Below are 20,959 nucleotides of genomic sequence, written 5' to 3' on the forward strand. Positions count from 1 at the left end.
TCCAGGTAGATCGCCCTCGACAAGTTGTGCGCGTCTGCGCCCACCAAGCGGGACAGCCGGTCGGCCCTGGCATTTTCGCTTCTTGGGACCTGCTGAATGTCAACACTGCCGAGGTCGGGAATGAGTGCTTGCACCTTCCAGACATAGCTCTGCATGGTCGGGCTCCGAGCCTCGAACTCCCCTCGGACCTGCCCGACCACCAGCTGGGAGTCGGTGAAGACCTTCAAACGCCGGATGCCGAGCTCCTTGGTGAGTTTGAGTCCTGTGACTAGGGCCTCGTACTCCGCCTCGTTGTTGGTCACTGGAAATCCGAACCTCAAGGCATACTCGGCTATTACTCCATCGGGACTGGTAAGGACCAGCCCGGCCCCTCCACCTTTAGGGTTCGACGACCCATCAATGTGAAGCGTTCAGATTGGGAGGTCGAGGCTGGGTGTTTCCGGCGGCCTAGGTTCCGCCTCCTGCGCAGTGCACTCAGCGAGGAAGTCCGCGAGCACCTGGGCCTTGATGGCGGGTCGGGGCTGGTAGCGGATGTCGAACTCACCAAGTTCTACTGCCCACTTCACCAGCCGTCCCGCATTCTCAGGATTGCTGAGGATCTGCCGCAGTGGTTGATCGGTCAAGAGGGTGACAGGATGAGCCTGGAAATAGGGGCGAAGCCTCCTGGCCGCGGTGAGCAGCGCGAAGGCGATCTTTTCCGCCTTCGTATACCGCGTCTCGGCATCCCGTAGGACCCGGCTGATGTAGTACACAGGCTTCTGGAGCTTTGCCTCTTCCCGAACCAGTACTGCGCTGACTGCGGTTGGGGAGACCGCCAGATAGAGGTAGAGCATCTCCCCCTCTTGCGGCTTGGACAGCAGGGGAGGAGACGCCAAGTACTCCTTGAGTTGGTCGAATGCCACTTGACATTCGGCCGTCCAAAGGAAGTCTTTCGGGCGCTTCAACACCTTGAAGAACGGTTGGCAGCGTTCGGCCGATTTTGCCACAAATCGTCCGAGCGCGGCGACCCTTCCAGCGAGCTCCTGAACCTCCTTCACTTTGGTCGGAGGGGACATATCTTGGATGGCCTTGATTTTGTCCGGGTTGGCCTCGATCCCCCGCTGGTTGACAATGAAACCGAGGAACCTCCCGGCCGAAGCACCAAAGGCGCACTTCGCTGGGTTCAGCTTCATGCGAAACTTCCGCAAGGTGGCGAAAGTCTCCTCCAGATCCGCAATGTGCTGGTCTGCATGGCGACTCTTCACCAGCATATCGTCCACGTACACCTCCATGTTCCGGCCAATCTGCTCCTTGAAGATTTTATTGACGAGGCGCTGGTAAGTGGCGCCAGCATTCTTCAGACCAAAGGGCATTACCTTGTAACAGTACAGCCCCCGGTCTGTTATAAAGGCAGTTTTCTCCTCGTCCTGTGGAGCCATCATTATTTGGTTGTAGCCGGAGAAGGCGTCCATGAAAGACAGCAGCTGATATCCGGAAGTCGCGTCGACCAGTTGGTCTATCCGTGGAAGCGGAAAGCTATCCTTGGGGCACGCCTTGTTTAGGTCGGTGTAGTCGACGCACATCCTCCACTTCCCGCTCACCTTCCGGACAAGTACGACGTTTGCCAGCCACTCGGGGTAGCTCACCTCCCTTATGAAGCCTGCATCCAAGAGTTTGTCTACCTCCTGGTCGACCACCCGGATCCGATCCGGGGCACAGTGTCTCTTCTTCTGCTTTACTGGTCGGTGGGTCGGGTCGACGTTGAGGGCGTGAGAAATGACCTCCGGGTCGATCCCAGGTACATCGGCCGCCGACCAGGCAAATACATCAGCATTGGCTCGGAGGAATTCCACTAACCTGAGCCAAGCTTCCGAGTCGAGGTTGGCACCGACCCGGACCGTACGGTCCGGGCGACCCTCTTCAAGGGGAACTTCGATCACACCCTCGGCCGGCTCCCCGTGCCGCAAAGCCACCTCGTCTCTGGCGTCAAGGGACTCGACGCTTAGGGCCTCCACGGGCTTCTTCCCTTTGAGAGTTGCTAGGAAACATTGCCGTGCGGTCGGTTGGTCACCTCGGACCTCTCCAATCCCGGCCGCCGTGGGGAACCGCATTAGCAAATGGTATGTAGAGACTACCGCGCGAAGGGCGTTCAGTCCGGGTCGTCCGAGGATAGCGTTGTAGGCCGAGGGAACACGGACGACCAAGAACCCGAGCCGCACCGTGGCTTCTGCGGGTGCAACGCCCGCAGTCACAGGCAGCTCAATGACACCTTCGGCCGAGATAGCGTCTCCAGTGAATCCTATGAGGGGGGTGGATGTTTTGTGCAACACTTGTCGGGACAAGCTCATCTTTTGGAAGGCCTCGTAAAACAAAATATCAGCTGAGCTTCCACTATCCACAAGAACACGGCTTACATCATAGTTCGCCATAGTGAGGGAGATCACCATGGCATCATCATGGGGGGTCTGAACCCCCTTTACATCCTCATCACAAAAAGTGATTACATTTCCGACCCGCTGCCTCTTCGCGACGGCCACCCCGGATGCTTCCACCGAGCCCCCTGCGTTCCTCACGGGCCGAGAGCAGCCCCCAGTGATGGTGTGGATCACGCCCGCGATGGGTCGATTCTGCTCCCGAGGCTCCTGAGGGGCCGGGTCGGTCGGACGCGGGTCTGCGGGGGGGACGTCGGTCGTTTACATATCGACCGAGACGCCCTCGGCGGATGAGAGCCTCGATCTCGTCCCGAAGCTGGAAGCAGTCTTCGGTGTCGTGGCCGTGGTCTCGGTGATACTCACAGTACGCCCGAGAGGGCCTCCTCCCAGGGATTTTCTTCATCTGCCTCGGGACCGGGAGGTTCTCCCGCCCCTTGACCTCCATAAGGATCTGGGCCCGGGGGGCCAGGAGTGGGGTGTACCGGTTGAAGCGTCGGTGCGGAGAACGAGGGCGTGGGGCGCCGTGGTTCCTCGCCGGTGACGGGCTTCTGCGCCGACGTTGAGGCGTCGGGCTCCTCCTCTGGGGTGCCTCTTTTCGCCTTTTCTTCCTGAGCTTTAGAGGGACCTCGGCGGCCTCCTTGTTCCGGTGGGCGGCTGCCTCCTCGGCGTCTGCATACTGGTTCGCCCGGGACAACAGCTCCGGGAAGCTCCGCGGCAGGCGTTTGTCCAGGGAGAAGGTGAGTCTGCCCTTCCGGAAGCCACGCTTCAGGGCTGAGAGAGCCACCTCCTGGCTCAGGTTCCGGACCTCCAATGTAGCCTTGTTGAAGCGGGTAAGGTAATCCCGCAGGCTTTCTCCCTCGTTTTGCCGGACATCAAAGAGGGAGTCGGAAACCAATCGCCGCCGGCTACTGACGGCGAAATGGCTGATGAAGAGGCGAGTGAACTGGTCAAAGGACTGGATAGAGTCAGCCTCCAGGCCGGCGAACCACGCTCTGGCTGGGCCACGGAGGGTCGCCGGGAAGGCCTTGCAGAGGAGAGGATCTGATGCTCCATGGAGGAGCATAAGAGTCCTGAAACTCTCCACGTGATCCCGCGGGTCCGCCGCCCCGTCATAGGGCTCGATCGCCGGCATTTTGAATCCCGGCGGATTTGGGGTCCGCAGGATCCTCGAGGCAAGCGCCGGTTGGGAGGAGATCTCCAAGTCGGCGAAGGGATCTTTGGAGTGGCCCTTAAGGACCTGGAGTTGTCTGTGGAGATCGTCCACCCGCCGGTCCAGGGAGCGCGACCGGTGGGTGGGAGACAAGGAGCGGCGCGAGGGGGACCGACTGGAGTGCGGGCCCCTCGAGGACTGGGGGGTCTGAGAACGCGCCCGGGTCCGCCTCTCGTACCCCGCGCAGCTTCGATGAGAAGGTCCTGGCAGAATGGACCGTGCTCGAGAACCTTCCTCGCGCCGGCGCTCCTCCCCATGGGAGAGGAAGGAGCGCGGGTTGAGGAAGACAGGTGAGCGCTCAGGGGGCAGCGGCTCCTGGGCCCGCTGTGGCGCTCGAGACATCACACCCTGCAGGTTCTGCACTGCCTCCGCGAGGGTGCGAACCTGCTGGGCTAACTGGTCGAACTGAGCGGCTTCGACCATCTGAATGGGGGGTGGAATGGTGGAGTGTTGCTGAGAATGTGTTGGAGACGCAGCGGCCTCCCGGCCGGAGGCGCGAGAGGCCCCGCGACCGGAGGCATTGGAAGCTCCACGGCCACCTCGCCGTGCCATTACGATCGCTCTGAGATTCGGGCCCTTCCTCTAGCGCCAACTGTTGCTGGTGGTCCAAACCGAGAACGATTGACACAGCGGTGTGAACGGGGTTCCGTCTGAGTTGTCTTGGTTGGTGTTGGTTACGCTCCACCTTCCACCGGAAAACCTGCGAGCAAGCCTCGCACCACCACTGGGGTAGTGGGGGCCCTCCGACGATCAAGTCAGAGGAGATTGGAGGAGGAGGAGAGATGATAATAGCAAGCAAGAGAGTGCTCTGGAAGATATTGCTTACCCCCCCCTTCTCCCCCCAGCCGCATATATACCTGGCTGGGGGGTCTCTCAGGGGGGTTTGTCATCGTGGGGCGCGATGGAGTGGCCACTGGCCGTTACAGGGCGTCGTGGAGCAGCGCTGGGTACGGCCATGACAGGGCGTAGTGGAGTTCCGCTTTGTACGGCTGATACAGGAGATCGTGGAGCAGCATCGGATACAGCCGTTGCAGGGAGTAGTGGAGCAGGAGGCCTCGGCGTGCCTCTGGGAAGCAGCCTGTCGTTATCAAGAGATCTCCGACTCGGGGTCGGAGTGCTGGATCAGGGGGCAGCCGACTCGAGGTCGGGCTGTGGAGCCGAAGATGTCCGACTCGGGGTCGGATTGCTGGATCAAAGGACAGCCGACTCGAGGTCGGGCTGTGGAGCCGAAGATGTCCGACTCGGGGTCGGATTGCTGGATCAAAGGACAGCCGACTCGAGGTCGGGCTGTGGAGCCGAAGATGTCCGACTCGGGGTCGGACTGCTGGATCAAAGGGCAGCCGACTCGAGGTCGGGCTGTGGAGCCGAAGATGTCCGACTCGGGGTCGGATTGCTGGATCAAAGGACAGCCGTAGTCTTCATGGGCGCGCGTGCCGGTCACGTGGAGCATGGCGGCTTAGTTCCTCCGTAACAAATATGATAACTTTCTACTTTGATGGTTGCTCTTAATATCTGATCTCCACTTTTGGCGGTTCTGGCATGCTGCAACCATCTTCTTGCTCGACATATACAAAAGCACGATCATTCTGTAATTATCGGGCTGGTAGTTATACCTTATCGGCCTTAACTTATCCTAACGTAGATTGTGTTGACCATTTTCTCTTATTCAGCCTCTAACGTATTCCTTTATTCTTGGGAATTTGATACCGGTAAATCGCCTTGGTCTTCTATCGGCTCTTTCCATGGCCAAGACTTTAATTTTTTAGCTTGCTTCTTCACCTTAGGGTCAAATTCTATCTATTTGGTCTGGATCTTCATCTTTAGTATAATTTCATAGTTGAACTTTATCCAATCTTAGCAAGAGTCATGTGATTCTCATCGGCTCTGATTCTATCAACTTAATCCATATGGTACTTGCTTCTAGCAGCTAATGGATTATTGAGATGTGTAAATCCGTCCTTGCTAAGCTAAGGATCTAAATTTATTTACATTCAATTATAAATACTACGATCAGCCTGTGGTCAGTTCTAATGGATCTATGCTGCAATATTTTCTAGTCCATATAGGCTATAGACCAAATCCACTCTCATACCATTAGCAACGGCTCAAGATTTTACCCACAAAAGCTGGATGAAAAGTATTGTCTAGATTCTTTGGCTCTATATAAGTATCGAAGATCTATCTAGTGCATAGTCTATGCGGGATTAAATACATCAGGCAGTGTGGAAAAGTAATTCTATAGTTAACCTATAGGTAATAGAAAAACCAGATAGAGTTGCCATGTAGAAGGATATATTTTGTCTCTCATTTCGCATATCTTTCTAATTGGTAGGGACATTGATGGGGACATCAGAGCTGACTATTTACCCGCCTAGTCCACCATCTTATTTTGCATATCTATTTTATTTTTATTTCTGGTCTTGTTTGCATTTTAGGGCTTATTTGTGTTATTCGTGGACTTATTAGGATTTATTTCTGTGTAAGGGAATTTTATGCAAATTGTGTATTTGGGCCCTATATATAGGGGACTATTTTCATAATTAGGGTTTTAATGAAGTGACTAAAATTTTCTCCCCTACGTTCTTTCTCCTCTCTCTCCGGTCTCCCTCTTTCTTCTCTTTCTTCCTCCTCCTGTCATTCCCCTCTTCTCTCCCTCTCCTCCTCTCCTTCCCCCGATCTTCAGGTTTTCACTGATCTGTCATTACAGCAACTTTTCCCCATTGTGGTGCTACATCAGACATTTAGGCTGAGGAAAAATGGTGGGCCTGAAGTTGTTAACCTAAAAGACTCCTATGTATTCTTTACAAAATTAATAGTGGTTGGAACCCTCTCCCTTCTCCGGACAACATCTAGGCTAGAAAGATCCTGCAAACTTACTATAATAGAAAATTGTTCTCCTCCTTTCAGCTCTACTTGCACAGGAATTATATCACTAATCTGGAGAGGGATTTGTAGTTACTTGGATCTATTTTGGCACATTATCGCTTTGCTATAGGCAATGAAATTTGTTCCGAAGGGATAGATGGCTAGGTAGGTGGCCTCTAATGGATCTTCTCCTTCGCTTTTTTTCAGGATGTCATATTAAGAGAATTTTTTGGACACCAACACAACGGGTTTGGAATCTTCAGGTACCGCTCATTAATACTATACTTTTGGAACTTCATGGACTCGAGAAAATTTTCTAAGCACTACGAATATCACTTGTGACAGGTCCCCCAATTGAGGTGGGACTCTTTGCTTTTGGAGTTTTCTTTGTGAGCTCGCTTTTGAAGTTTCTCAACTAGTGGAGTTTGACTCAATGTTTCCTTTTATGGCAGTGAAAGTATTTAGGAGCTTGTAACAAGCTTCACAAGGGTGAAGTCCTAAGGAAAACATGTTCGATTTTATTTTGAGGATGTTGTTCTACTCTCCTACTATTCAACCGATCATGTTAACATAATTTTAAGAATCACGTAATAACCTACATCACTCATAATATTATTTTTTTATTATCAACCTTTATTATTTTTTTTGTTAGCATGATGTTGTTAGAGTGATTTTAGGGATCACATAGTAACTTGTATTAGTCAGTTATATTTTTTATTATTAGTGTGATCCTATATCAGCCTATATTATTTTTCTTATATGGAGTCAGTACATGAGTATATATGACCCTGAGATATACCAAATGTGATGGAATAAAAAAGTAAAATTATTTTTCTCTCCCTTTTTTGAGTTTTTCTCTTTTTTTGTAAATATTTTAACAGATCATGTTCTTCTTCATTGCCTTAGAATCAAAGTTTTGTATAGTTGAGACAAATATTTAAAAAATTAGAGGTGAAATCTCCACCATATATATATATATGTCATCACTAGCTAGGGAAAATTGGAGATTTTTCCATTTACCATTCAGATGGTGCAAGATATGGGATCAACGAATGTTGGTTCACTGTCGAACCATTTGGCTGGAAAAGAATACAGTCTTAATAAATAATACCGTATTAGTGAATGATACCCACAAGGTTTATATCAAATGCTTTCTCTCCTCAAATCCATTAGTTAAACGAAAACGATTTCGATCTTTTTTGTTAATAAAAAAACTTGTGCAGTATTTAATATTCTAATGTGGAATTGATGTTTTCCTTCTATCAAACTCTCTTTTCAATATCTTTTGCTTTACAAACACCAACTCGTGCCTTTACGACTTGGACAGGTTATATAGGATCTTTAGCCATTGGCTCTGATACTAGTTGCTAGGGACATGAGAAGTCCAATATACAAGGCCTTGAAATATATGTTAGAACTCAACTTCACTCAGAAGTTTAAACTATTAGATTTTTGAGCTCACTCACATATATTTATCCTTTTTCTTCCACTATTTCTACCATGCAAGACTAAAGCATACAAGATACTTGCCGGGGAGACAAGAGTTGAATGGAGGAGGCCATGATATACATATTGGAATCCAACTTGACAAAGAAGCTTAATCCATTAGGTTTTGAGCCCAACCAAGTATATTAGTGTTTTCCTATCTCACTATTTATTCCATGTGGTACTAAATCTTATATATAATCTTCAACATCAAGAGTCATGGAAATGTGCAATCTTTGGTGGCCTCAATGTTGCCCCTAACAATGGGATTTTGTACTATTGTCAAAGAGGAGAAATCCCTCGGTGTTTTGTTCAATCAAAGGACTAAAGAATAATGGAAAGGAGATTTTCAATTCCCAATTAGGTAAGGAAAAGGGAGTTAAGGCCAACCATACAGTAGTTAAAGCAACTAAAAAGCACAAGACAGTACATATTAGGATAGCAATAGCATAACCATTGGAACAGTAGCAATAAAACATAAAATAATGACCTTAAGTACTTCAGTTACAAACATTTCTATCTAATATGTGATTTTTTTAAGTTTTGTGATAGAAAAGAATGGACTAAATATTACAAAAACATTCATAAAAGGTTGATCATAGCAATGAGCACTTTGATTATATCATTTCCTTAGGCATAAGCTGATGATTTTTCCCTCCCAGTAGCTGCTATAAATTCTACTGCTACTCTGAAGGCATTTATAGAAGCCAAGTCACTTAGATCGGTGGATGACCAACTTTCTTCTCCTCCTGCCAGATCTGATACCCCACGAAATACGATTACAGGTACACCAGGTGACATGGCCGTCTGTTAACATCAAAAGGAAATTTTGGGACACCACCCAAAGCTTCAAACTTTTCTCCAGAAAAAGGAAAAAGCTTCTTCAAAAAAAAAAGTTTTCTTTTGCATATTAGTCTATCAAAACTTTCGTGTGTGTGTGTGTATATATATATATATATGTATGTATGTATATGTATATGTATATATGTATGTATGTATATGTATATGTATATGTATATGTATGTATGTATATCTATTAATCCCTATATTTTTTACATTTATGTAAAATCCTTGTAATGTTCTTCATTTGTACAAATTAGTCCTTTTGCTAGTTTTTCTTGATTGAACCATGGTTAAGGCAAACGATGGATCAAAAGGGAAAAATACCCTTGCCTTAATAGTAGTTGAGGCATGGGACTTGGCCTCACTCGCTTTGCCCTATTCTTGCTCAAAACTTGACCGCAAGAAAACCAATGGTGGAAGACCAATTTAAGTCTGAGGATTAGGGCAAAATTGCCCAGAAAATATAACATTAAGACAGTTAGAAAATAAAAATAGAATATTCCATTGAGGGATGTATAAGCAGTAAGTTCCTATATTTTAGGGATTAAAATACAAACATGGAAAAGAGAGGGATAAATATACAAATATTTAAGATTTTTGGGACTAATCTGCAAGAACCCAAAAAAGACCTAGTTTACTCATAGTAGTGGTTTACAACTCAATTATCTACAAAAGAAAGTTATAGAACCAGAAAGAAATTTTATTAAGGAAGGAGATGGATTTGTATTGTAATTACGCTCAAATACTTGGGGATGCACCATCCATAACTCAAACTTGAAATTCTAGCTAATAAGCAATGGATGTCACCACTAGAATAAAGGCCCATTTGTAAAACTATTGTGACATCAAAAAAATTTAATAAACCTTTTTCTTTTTATTGATATCAAGATGAGCCAAGAGGATGCAGTTCAGAATCAAGAGGGCTCTACACAAGGATGGATCAAGGTTCTTACAAGTGGCTATGAAGCTAGCATATTCTCTTACATAGTTGTAGAAAACGTTTGTAGTTTACACTAGTTGGTGGATACAAGGTGGAGGATTAATATCACATAATTGGCTGGATCACTCTTTTGTTTACCTTCGACATTATTAAATGGTATACTGACCAAGAACATTGCTCATGCATTAGATTGGACCATGTAAGAGTTTGCTGCTATTTGAGATTACAATAAATGTGGTAATATTTGGCCAACTTAAACAAAGTTTACTCATACCAATCAGTAGGTTCTGAATAGAATAGACAATGCTATAATGCTTGAAATCAAGTTTACGTAGGGGCCATTTGTTTGCTTGTAATTCATACAGGCTTCAATAGAAATACCGCAATTGGAACGATAGTCACAAAAATTCTGTCCTTTTGATTATCTGTAATTAAAAAAATGCCAAAGCCATTGTATCTATTTGGTTGTATGATACTAAAAGAGATAATAAGCCTACAAATGATCTAGTAAGCTCACACCCTGGAAACAGCAATCTCTTTATTACTCGATATCATAACAATAGTTATTATAGTAATATGATATTATAAAAGTTATTTGATATTATGATAATGATATATACTATCAAAATAATAAATTTAGATTTTATATATGTTTTTTAAAGTAATCAATATACATTTAATATATAGTATTAAATTTTAATGGTTGCAGAGTGATGAGGACTCCTTTGAGGGATGCTTTAAATTGTAACAAATCTTGTATTTGGAATTGCAACCAACTTGTATGCTTCAATTACAAGATTAGAGCTCATTTTTGCAATTCATATGCAGTTTGCAATTGCAAGTGTATCCAAATAGTTGTTTTGGATGTATGCAATTCAATTACAGGATTTGCAACTACATAATGCTCAATTGCACGAAAAAAATAGCCTCTAGCAGCAAAAGCAACTAATTCAAATTTGTATATACAATTTCTAAGCAAATACTCAAAATAAAAAAAAAATAAAATGGATTTATTTCCTTTCTCTTAACCTACTTCAGATTTAGAAATAAAATTTCATTAGTCTCAAGTTTCAATTATTTGAATTTACCATCAAAATAGCAGCACTCTCCTCATCTATTGTTGAGACACCAAATTCTTTGAAAAGAAACTTCCGATAAGCGGCATTGTTCACAAATATGTCATCGGTTGACCCTTTCAATCCAAACACTACTTTTGGAGTCTCTGGCAAGCAATAGGTTTCATTGACACACTTTTGTAGTGCTACCTGCAAACCAATTTATCCAGCCAAGTACAAGACATAGCTTAAATTCAACCTTTGATCACCCAAAATTATTTTCAATTGTCTTCTTGTCTAATAATTTAGTATTAGTCTTGCAAGCAAGAAATAAATATATCAAGCTAAATACACATGTTAATCAAAGATCGTGGGGATATATTAGAACATGGTGGAAACCTTATAAGGTTCCCATTTCCAATTAATGATGGATTGGCCATTTTGGCTATGATAGACACCACAAGTGGAAAACACAACCTAAACCATGCATCAAAGTCAGCAACAAACAGTTAGCTGAATTTTAAGTGCCATACCTGAAGCTTTTCTGCAACTTGGAACCATTCTGTATCCACTTCTAGCCAGAACACAAGCTCCATCCCTTTGCCAACTAGGAACAGTTCCTCGGTCTTGTATTCAACACTTGATAGCCAGCTCTTACTCTGTGATGGAATGTTGTATTCCCCAAAGGACAAGTCTGGAGATGACCCTTTCACTGAATTGAATTTCTGAGTTGAACCAAAGAAAAAGATAATTATATGAGAAAGATATCCACACTTACCTTGAGTAGGTGAAATAAACTCAAGCATCAGATTTCAATGGGTTCACATTATTTTTTGTATGAATTTCATTCTCTAAGGGTGTCCTTGTAAACTTTTCACTTCCAATATCATGTTTATTTGCTTTTCCTAATTCATTTTTCTGGTTGGGCAAAGATCAGCACATAAGAAATGATCCTGTTTTAATAAATTTTCAGATTCAGAGCACCACATTGGCTTCTCCATATGCAGAAAGATTTTCTGTTCACCTTATAATGTAGGAGGCAATCATCTGGGTATGAAAGGATATGCATTTGAATTTACCAGATGAGGCACCGTTATATGAGGATTTTTCCATTGCAATATCTGGAAGAAGCAAAGGACTGAGTGATTAAGCTAACGAAGAGCTATATACCATAGTAAAGATAACTAAAATAGTTTTTTTACCCTCAATAGAAAAACTTCAACAATATTTTAACTCTAGGATTCCTAACAAGAGTACTATAATTCAGAATAAACTAAGAAAAACTAAGAGGACTTTTTCTGAATAATAGAAAAAATGTAATTAGGTTTTTGATGCATGATCATTATTAGGCCAATAACTTAAACACAAACACAGCAAAGTTCATGATATATTTTCATTCTTGACCTATCCTCGTGGTCCTTCTCCATCATGATAATATGTGGCAAGGTAACTTCAAATCCTTGGCCACTACATCGCGCAGTTTACTTTGTCAAGGAATGAGGATAATGAGATAATGGACCTGGGAGGGGCAAATTTGAATGGCAAGTCAGGATGACAATGGTAGAACAAGAGAACTTTAGGACGGTAGGTGGCCTCCATATGCTAAATACACAGATAACTGCATGCAAATTTCCTTCTTTGATGTTCCTAGAGAAAGCTTACAATTCCCATTTATGCACTTCAACATTAGGAGAGACCCGCATACAAATTTAAGCCTATCAATTAATAAGATCAGTTACCGTCCATGTCCACGATCCTGTGAAAGCAACAAACTTGGGGATGCTAACATCACCAAAGGACAATGAATCATTAGCACTTCCAGCTATCCCAAAGTGAACGACTCCCCTGATATCAAACACATCAAGAAGAATCTGCACTGTGATTCCTGCATTCACATAAAGAAGATCATTACAAAATAATTAGGTGATGGTCATCCAAGTGACTTAAGTTATACTAGACTTCAGAAATATATGGTGATGAATATAGCCACTGTGAAAGCCTTCTAAATTTTCTATGGGCATGTTTATTATTGATGTTGCTCCATCCAAATGATGAAAAGGTGCCAAAATTCAATCATATTGAAGACATAGTCATGGAAGTGGTCTTCACCACAAGTCCTCTGCAATGGTTTGACCATGGGATCGTGATTAATGGTTTCCCTTCTCTATCTTCTTCCTTGCCATCTTCTTCTTCTTCTTCTTCTTCGATATATCGAGTCAGCAACTAGTTAAAGTAAGCAGTACAACTACCTAAAATGCATTGATTGGCATGCAAATGTAAGAAAGGTTGAAGACACCACACTTATATGTGGCTAATGCGATGCTTGATAACACAAGCTACTGTAAATCATGTCCATCAAATGAAGCTTCTGCTCGATCTAAATTTCATTATTGCTAAAACATTCCGAAAAAATTTTATATTCTTGGCTTTAATTCAGAAAAATAGTGACCAAAGATTGTGATAGAGACGCAACCAGCCCATCTAAAGATCCTTTGCATGGAATTGAAGGTCCTATGACTAGGGCCAAGACTAAGAGGATGAAACAAGCTTTGGAAAGCCTGATCATAAAAATCAAAGGAAAAGAAGACCAACGTGAGATAGAGGTTGCACCTAATTGGGTCACTTTCATACAATTGGGTGAAGATACTTTGAGTCCAACCTGAAGACAACACCTTGGAAAGTCCAAATCACATGCCAAGAAGCATTCATGGGAAGGCCAACTTTTCTATTGTATTTGGATTTTCGTGCATATTTTTGGGATGATTTTTCAGATGATATTTTGTATTCCCCAAGTTACATTCAGACTTTCTTGTAGTTCCCAAAGTCACTATAATTACTTTGGAATCTTTTTCCTAAGTTCTGGTTACTTTTCTAGGAGTAGGTGTAACATGCATTTTTCCAAGCCTTGGTAAACGCAGCCTTGGTAAATGCATGACAAGTAGTGCTATGTAATTTCCTAGGAGTTGCTTCTCTTTGAAGCCATTTCAGCCTTAAAATAGCACCTGATTGTACTTGAGAGGAGGAGGACGCATGAATGAAATTTAAGAGTTTCTCTGATGTGAGAGCTTCACCTTTGTTCTTGGATTAGAACTTGATAGTGTTGGTTCTACCGGCAGGTCGCGGTTAGGGTCACGCTTCTTTTGATAACTTTGGTTCTACCGGCAGGTCACAGTTAGGGTCAAGTTCCTCTTTCTCTACCTGTTTCCAGGACGGTCTGAAGTGTGCTCTTATCATTTGGTATCAGAGCCTGGTTCCTGAAATCAGGTGTTATCTATCCTTTATGTGTTTATCTTGTTTAATTCAAAAAAAAAAAAAGTGTTTCGTTGTTGTTTATCTCTATATCCTTGGTGACATCTTCCTTTAATCGATTTGTGTCATCTTCCTTTGTTCTTTTCTGTTCTGCTATTTCAAAAAAAAAAAAAAAAAAAATTGGGGGCAGATTTTGCTTCTAATTTTCTTGTTGGTTCTTTAACGCTTCCATTGAATTGTTCTCAATTCAAACCTTCCTTGAACCCCTTGTTAGTTCCAATTAAATTGCTCCTTGCGAGTTCTTATTTTCTAAGGTTATCATCGACTCCTTACTGTTTCCTGTTGTATAGAAACATCCAAAAGGTTCTTATTTAAGAGTAAGTGAAGCTGAGTGGTAAAAGGCAAGAGGGTGAGATCATCATCAAGAAAAAGCCATAAAAGAGTGTCCACCAGAGAGAGGAGTGTGTGAGGACCTATTCTGTTTATACTAATCTTTTGATTACAGCATACAAAGATGAGTATTGAAGGTAGTGAACAACCAGATGTTGATATGAAGTTATGGATGAAAGCCATTGCTGATCAACTTACTAAGCTTGGTGCACGAATGAATGATTTGGAATCACCAAGCAAACTCAAACCTTTGAGGGGGCGGATGTTTGAAGAAGGAGAAGAAGAGGAGTATTCGGATGGAAGAAGTAATGGAAGGAGGCAAAGAGATGAATCAAGAAAAGACAGTCATTTGGAAAGTATTAAGATGACAATCCCTGCATTCCAAGGTAAAAATGATCCTGAATTATATTTAGAGTGGGAGAGAAAGGTTGAACATGTGTTTGAATGTCATAATTATTCCGAGGAGAAGAGGGTTAAACTAGCCATTGTTGAGTTCCATGATTATGCTAGTATTTGGTGGGATCAAATTGTGACTAGTAGACATAGAAATGGGGAGAGGCCTATTGGTACATAGGATGAGATGAAGGCTGTCATGAGAAAAAGGTTTGTACCCAGCCACTACTATAGAGATTTGCACAGGAAATTGCAAAGTCTAACTCAAGGCTCCATGAGTGTGGAAGATTACTATAAGGAGATGGAAATAGCCATGATTAGAGCCAATGTTGAAGAAGACCGAGAGGCAACTATGGCTAGATTCATTGGAGGTTTAAAGAAGGAGACAGCTGATGTGGTAGAATTGCAACATTATATAGAGATGGAGGATTTGCTGCACAAAGCTATTCTAGTGGAAAGGCAATTGAAAGTTAAGAGTACTTCCAAATTTACTACTAGTTCTTCATGAAAATCGAATTGGCAAAACAACAAATCTGTGTCAAAGCCAAAAGAAGATGCAAAGGCCAAAATTCGATTGCTGCACCTAAAGGTAAAATGGAAACTAATTCATCCTCTAGATCTCGTGATATCAAATGTTTCAGGTGTCAAGGAGTTGGACATATTGCTTCTCAATGTCCAAATAAAAGAGCCATGATACTGCTGGATAATGGAGACATAGAGAGTGTGAGCTCAAGTGATGATGACATGCCACCATTGGAGGATTGTAGTGATGTTAAAGTTGCTGAACCTGTTGTTGGAGATGTGCTTGTTACTAGGCGTGCTCTCAACATGCAACCTAAGGCGAGTGGTAATGAGGAGCAATGTGAGCATATATTTCATACAAGATGCCATATAAACGACAAGGTATGCAGCTTAATCATTGATAGTGAAAGTTGTACTAATGTTGCTAGCACCTTGTTGGTTGAAAAATTGAGTTTGCCCACATTAAAGCACCCTAATCCATATAGACTTCAGTGGCTGAATGATTGTGGAGACATAAGGGTGACTAAGCAAGTGATGATTTCATTTTCCATTGGTAAATACAAGGATGAAGTTCTTTGTGATGTGGCACCTATGCATGCTGAACATCTACTTCTTGGGCGTCCGTGGCAATTTGATAGAAGGGTTATTCATGATGGGTACAAAAATAGATACACTCTTGTCATGAACAATCACACCATTGTTTTAACACCTCTCCAACCAACCGAGGCCTATGCTGATCAAATCAGAATTACAAGAGAGTGTAAGCTAAGAGAGGAGCAATTGAGCATTCAAGAAAAAGAGAGGAAAGATAAGAAAAATGAGAGTGAGCAGAAGAAAGAAAAGAATAAATCAGAATCCAAAGAAGAGAAAAAAGAGAGTGAGTGCATTTGCAAGCAAAAGAGAGGTTGAGAGTGCCTTGTTAGCAAAAGAGCAGCTACTTGTGCTCGCACACAAGGATGTTTATTTCACTAACGAACTCAATTCTTCTTTGCCTAGTATGGTTGCTTCTTTGTTACAGGAATTTGGTGATATTTTTTCAAAAGAAATCCCCCATGGATTACCTCCTACAAGAGGTATTGAGCATCAGATTGACTTAATTCCAGGTTCTTCAATCCCAAATAGACCAGCCTACAGAACAAGTCCAGAGGAAGCAAAAGAAATTCAAAGGCAAGTAGATGAGTTGCTGCAAAAAGAATTTGTGAGGGAGAGTCTTAGCCCATGTTCTGCTCCTGTGATCTTGGTTCCGAAGAAAGATGGGACGTGGCGCATGTGTACGGACTGCCGAGCCATAAATAAAATCACTGTAAAGTATCGATATCCTATCCCTAGATTGGATGATATGCTTGATGAATTGCATGGTTCGTGTGTGTTTTCTAAAATAGATTTGAAGAGTGGATACTATCAAATTCGCATGAAAGAAGGTGATGAATGGAAAACAGCTTTTAAAACAAAATATGGTTTATATGAGTGGATGGTGATGCCATTTGGCTTATGTAATGCACCCAGCACCTTCATGAGGTTAATGAACCATGTTTTGCGTTCTTTCATTGGGAAATTTGTTGTAGTGTATTTTGATGATATTTTGATTTATAGCAAAACCTTAGATGAACATGTTAATCATTTGCATGTTGTTCTTAATGTTTTGATAGAAAACAAATTATATGCTAATCTTAAAAAGTGTTCATTATGCCATGAATCTGTTGTGTTTTTGGGTTTTGTTGTAAGCTCGAAAGGAATAAGTGTGGATGAGGAGAAGGTAAGGGCAATTAGAGAATGGCCTGCACCTAAGAGAATGGCCAAGTATGGGATTCTTGTTCTAAACATGCTTTTGGGGACTATTATAGGCATGATGGTTTCTTGTTTAAGAAAAATAAGTTGTGTGTGCCTGTTTGTTCCTTGCGTGAAATGCTAGTTAGAGAAAGTCATGGTGGTGGATTGATGGGACATTTTGGGATTAAAAGGACTTTAGAAATATTGCATGAGCATTTTTATTGGTCTAACATGAAGCATGATGTGCAATCTGTCTGTGATAAGTGCATAGCATGTAAACAAGCTAAATCTAAAGTCATGCGCCATGGCTTCTATACACCTTTGCCTGTGTCTAATCAACCTTGGACTGATATTTCAATGGATTTTGTGTTAGGATTACCTCGATCTCAAGGTGGCAAAGATAGTATATTTGTCATTGTTGATAGGTTTAGTAAAATGGCACATTTCATTGCATGCTCTAAAACCAATGATGCAACACATATTGCTGATCTATTATTTAAAGAGATAATGCGCTTGCATGGATTGCCTAGAACAATAGTAAGTGATAGGGATGTGAAGTTCCTAAGTCATTTTTGGAAAACTTTGTGGAATAAACTAGGAACAAAACTCTTATTTTCTACTGTTGCACATCCTCAAACGGATGGACAAACTGAAGTAGTAAATAGAACACTTACTACCTTGTTGCGTGCTATCATTCAAAAGAATTTGAAAAATTGGGAGAAATGCTTGCCACATGTTGAGTTTGCTTATAATAGAACTGTTCATTCTACTACTTCTTATTCTCCTTTTGAAGTTGTGTATGGCTTTAATCCTTTGACTCCTTTGGACATCTTACCTTTGCCTACTAATGAGTGTACCAATTTGGATGGTAAGAAAAAGGCGGATACTATTAGGGAGTTGCATGCAAAAGTTCGAGCCAATATTGAGAGGAAGAATGGGCAATATGCAAAGCAAGCAAATAAGGGGCGTATTAAAGTTATTTTTGAACCGGGAGATTGGGTTTGGGTTCATATGAGGAAGGAGAGGTTTCCCACTCAAAGAAAATCTAAGCTGCAAACAAGAGGAGATGGACCCTTCCAAGTTCTAGAGAAGATCAATGACAATGCCTACAAGCTGGACTTGCCAAGTGAATATGGTAATGTAAGTGCTACCTTTAATGTGGCTGATCTATCTTTGTTTGATGTAGGTGATGAATCTGATTCGAGGACGAATCCTTTTGAAGAGGGAGGGAATGATAGAGACGCAACCAGCCCATCTAAAGATCCTTTGCATGGAATTAAAGGTCCTATGACTAGGGCCAAGACTAAGAGGATGAAACAAGCTTTGGAAAGCCTGATCATAAAAATCAAAGGAAAAGAAGACCAACATGAGATAGAGGCTGCACCTAATTGGGTCACTTTCATACAATTGGGTGAAGATGCTTTGAGTCCAACCTGAAGACAACACTTTGGAAAGTCCAAATCACATGACAAGAAGCATTCATGGGAAGGCCAACTTTCCTATTGTATTTGGATTTTCGTGCATATTTTTGGAGTGATTTTTCAGATGATATTTTGTATTCCCCAAGTCACATTCAGACTTTCTTGTAGTTCCCAAAGTCACTATAATTACTTTGGGATCCTTTTTCCTAAGTTCTGGTTACTTTTTTAGGAGTAGGTGTAACATGCATTTTTCCAAGCCTTGGTAAACGCAGCCTTGGTAAATGCATGACAAGTAGTGCTATGTAATTTCCTAGGAGTTGCTTCTCTTTGAAGCCATTTCAGCCTTAAAATAGCACCTGATTGTACTTGAGAGGAGGACGCATGAATGAAATTTGAGAGTTTCTCTTATGTGAGAGCTTCACCTTTGCTCTTGGATTAGAACTTGATAGTGTTGGTTCTACCGGCAGGTCGCGGTTAGGGTCACGCTTCTTTTGATAACTTTGGTTCTACCAGCAGGTCGCGGTTAGGGTCAAGTTCCTCTTTCTCTCCCTGTTTCCAGGACGGTCCGAAGTGTGCTCTTATCAGATTGTAAGGACCACATGTGGAAATATTCATATAAACAAGAGATCAAGAAGCTCTCCGTCATTTAAAACTGTATACAATTACAGACACCGTAGTAGGATAGGATGATAATATGGTGAGATATGCATCACGCTAAAAGTAATATATCAAGAATCATCATGGTAGAGAGACGGAGAAATATTAAATGAAAATATACAATCATGAATATCACTGTAGGATTCATGATGACACATGAGAGATGCAACCGCTATAAAAGTATCCTATGAGAGTAATTGAAGTATAAGAATAATATCAAGATAGAACTGCACTAAAACTTAACAGTAGGAATAACATCATAATATAACTTTGAGTCTAAATCTTTAAGAAAAATATTGCAAACTACCAGTGCTATTTTCACACACACCTCATGAATAGCCAATGTTATAGATTACAGTCTGTTCTACTAAGGGCAAGTACATCAAGTAGTACTGAGATGCTTTGTTTCACACACCTCATGAATAGCTCTTTATCTTCTAGTAACCGCAAGTATTGCATGAAGGTAATCAACTAGTACTAGAAAACCATGAGCAGCACAGGATAAATCAATACAAATTCTGAAAAATAGACTCTCCACTGATGTATGATGCAGAGAATTATGTTCTTAAAGCATAACAAAACGAGTAAGTACCCTTCTTTGGCCTGACTTCACCGAAATCACATCTACATCTCGAATGGTCCCGATATGAAATCGTCGTCCTAAACATTTTCGCAATTTGAATTTGTTATACAAAAATAAAGAAACTTAAACTGAAGTTTGCTCATGTAACGTTTTTCCTGTACATACGTCGCAATTTCTCAAAGCTTTGAGACGAAAATAGAATAAAATAAAGAACTCAATTATAAATTTATAGCGTAGGAAGTGCAGCTATTTGCGAGAAATCAAGAGCATAGCAAAGCTCAAACACACCACTTCCTCTCTAACTGTTTTTCTTTTCTGTTTTCTTTATTAAAAAAAAATCTGTAGGATAACATTTAAACTTATAAACAAACATGTAATTATTTTCGAAAAATATAAGATTGGATAAAACTCAAACCATGCTACTACTTATCTCACTTTTTTTTCCCCTTTTGGCGCTCTCTTTTTTCCATCATCCCAACGGTCAAAAACTCAAAGTCAACGCCGGGGTAGGGAGCGCGGAGGAGGGGGGTGAGAGGGGATCAGGATACCGTAGAGGTCGAGCGAAGGGACATCGGAATCGGGGACGAACTCGCCGGAGGTTCGGACGGCCTGGGCCTCGGTGGAGTACGCCATCACGAGCCTGATGAACGGCCCACGTTCGTTGACGCGGTCCACCGCCGCCCGGAGCGGGTGCACCAAGGGGAGCCCCAAGGACCGCCGGACCAAGAGGAGTACATGGAGGAACACTGAGAGCCCCACCCACCTCCACCATTCGATCTCAGCCATGATGCCAGAAAGGAAACGACCAGTGCCGAGGAATTGGCTGAAAGCGTGGGTGAAGCTGGAGAGTCCAGGTTTTATAGTAAGGGTACATGGGGTGGTTGGTTGGATGTGTGGACCAGAGCTTGTCTGGGGGCGGCGTCGGGTGCACAGTTGGGTGAGAGTAGTAGCAAGCCCAACAAAGCATGGATGATGAAAAAAACCTGGGTGAAGTAATGCAGTTAAATATTGAACAAGGAATGTCTCATTGTTCACCTATTAGTGCAATATAATTTATTTATTTTCTTTTTTTTCATTTGAATATGATGGCTTTGATTATTCGATTAATAATTGAAAAGGGCAACTGGTACTGTTATTTTATAGATTTTTTTGGTTATAATGATAA

At 42.6% G+C, this 20,959-nt stretch overlaps 1 protein-coding gene across 1 annotated transcript; it reads right to left on the reverse strand.

The window, feature by feature from the left end:
• Positions 1 to 7,036: 7,036 nt before the first annotated feature.
• On the reverse strand, positions 7,037 to 20,603 carry LOC103716155 (bark storage protein A-like). The gene is made up of 6 exons (XM_039116814.3): positions 20,343 to 20,603; positions 19,794 to 19,871; positions 12,549 to 12,694; positions 11,343 to 11,534; positions 10,843 to 11,019; positions 7,037 to 8,778 (listed from the first exon to the last, which is right to left on the reverse strand). The coding sequence occupies exons 1-6, from the start codon at positions 20,578 to 20,580 to the stop codon at positions 8,602 to 8,604; spliced, it is 1,008 nt and encodes a 335-aa protein (XP_038972742.3). The 5' UTR covers positions 20,581 to 20,603; the 3' UTR covers positions 7,037 to 8,601.
• Between the last annotated feature and the right edge of the window lie 356 nt (positions 20,604 to 20,959).

Source organism: Phoenix dactylifera, chromosome 10 (assembly GCF_051530095.1).
Source record: "Phoenix dactylifera cultivar Ajwa chromosome 10, Ajwa_hap1_PhDact_Kaust_v1.1, whole genome shotgun sequence".
Taxonomy (NCBI): Eukaryota; Viridiplantae; Streptophyta; class Magnoliopsida; order Arecales; family Arecaceae; genus Phoenix; species Phoenix dactylifera.

Bases quoted from the DNA above. Each gene is read 5' to 3' on its own strand.
- LOC103716155 (XM_039116814.3), bottom strand. From the start codon at position 20,580: ATGGCTGAGATCGAATGGTGGAGGTGGGTGGGGCTCTCAGTGTTCCTC. The intron at 11,535-12,548 runs GTAACTGATCTT...GGTTCAACTCAG, and splicing joins CAGGATCGTGGACATGGACG to AAATTCAATTCAGTGAAAGG. The intron at 8,779-10,842 runs GTAAATTCAAAT...TGATGTTAACAG, and splicing joins AGAGTGCTGCTATTTTGATG to ACGGCCATGTCACCTGGTGT.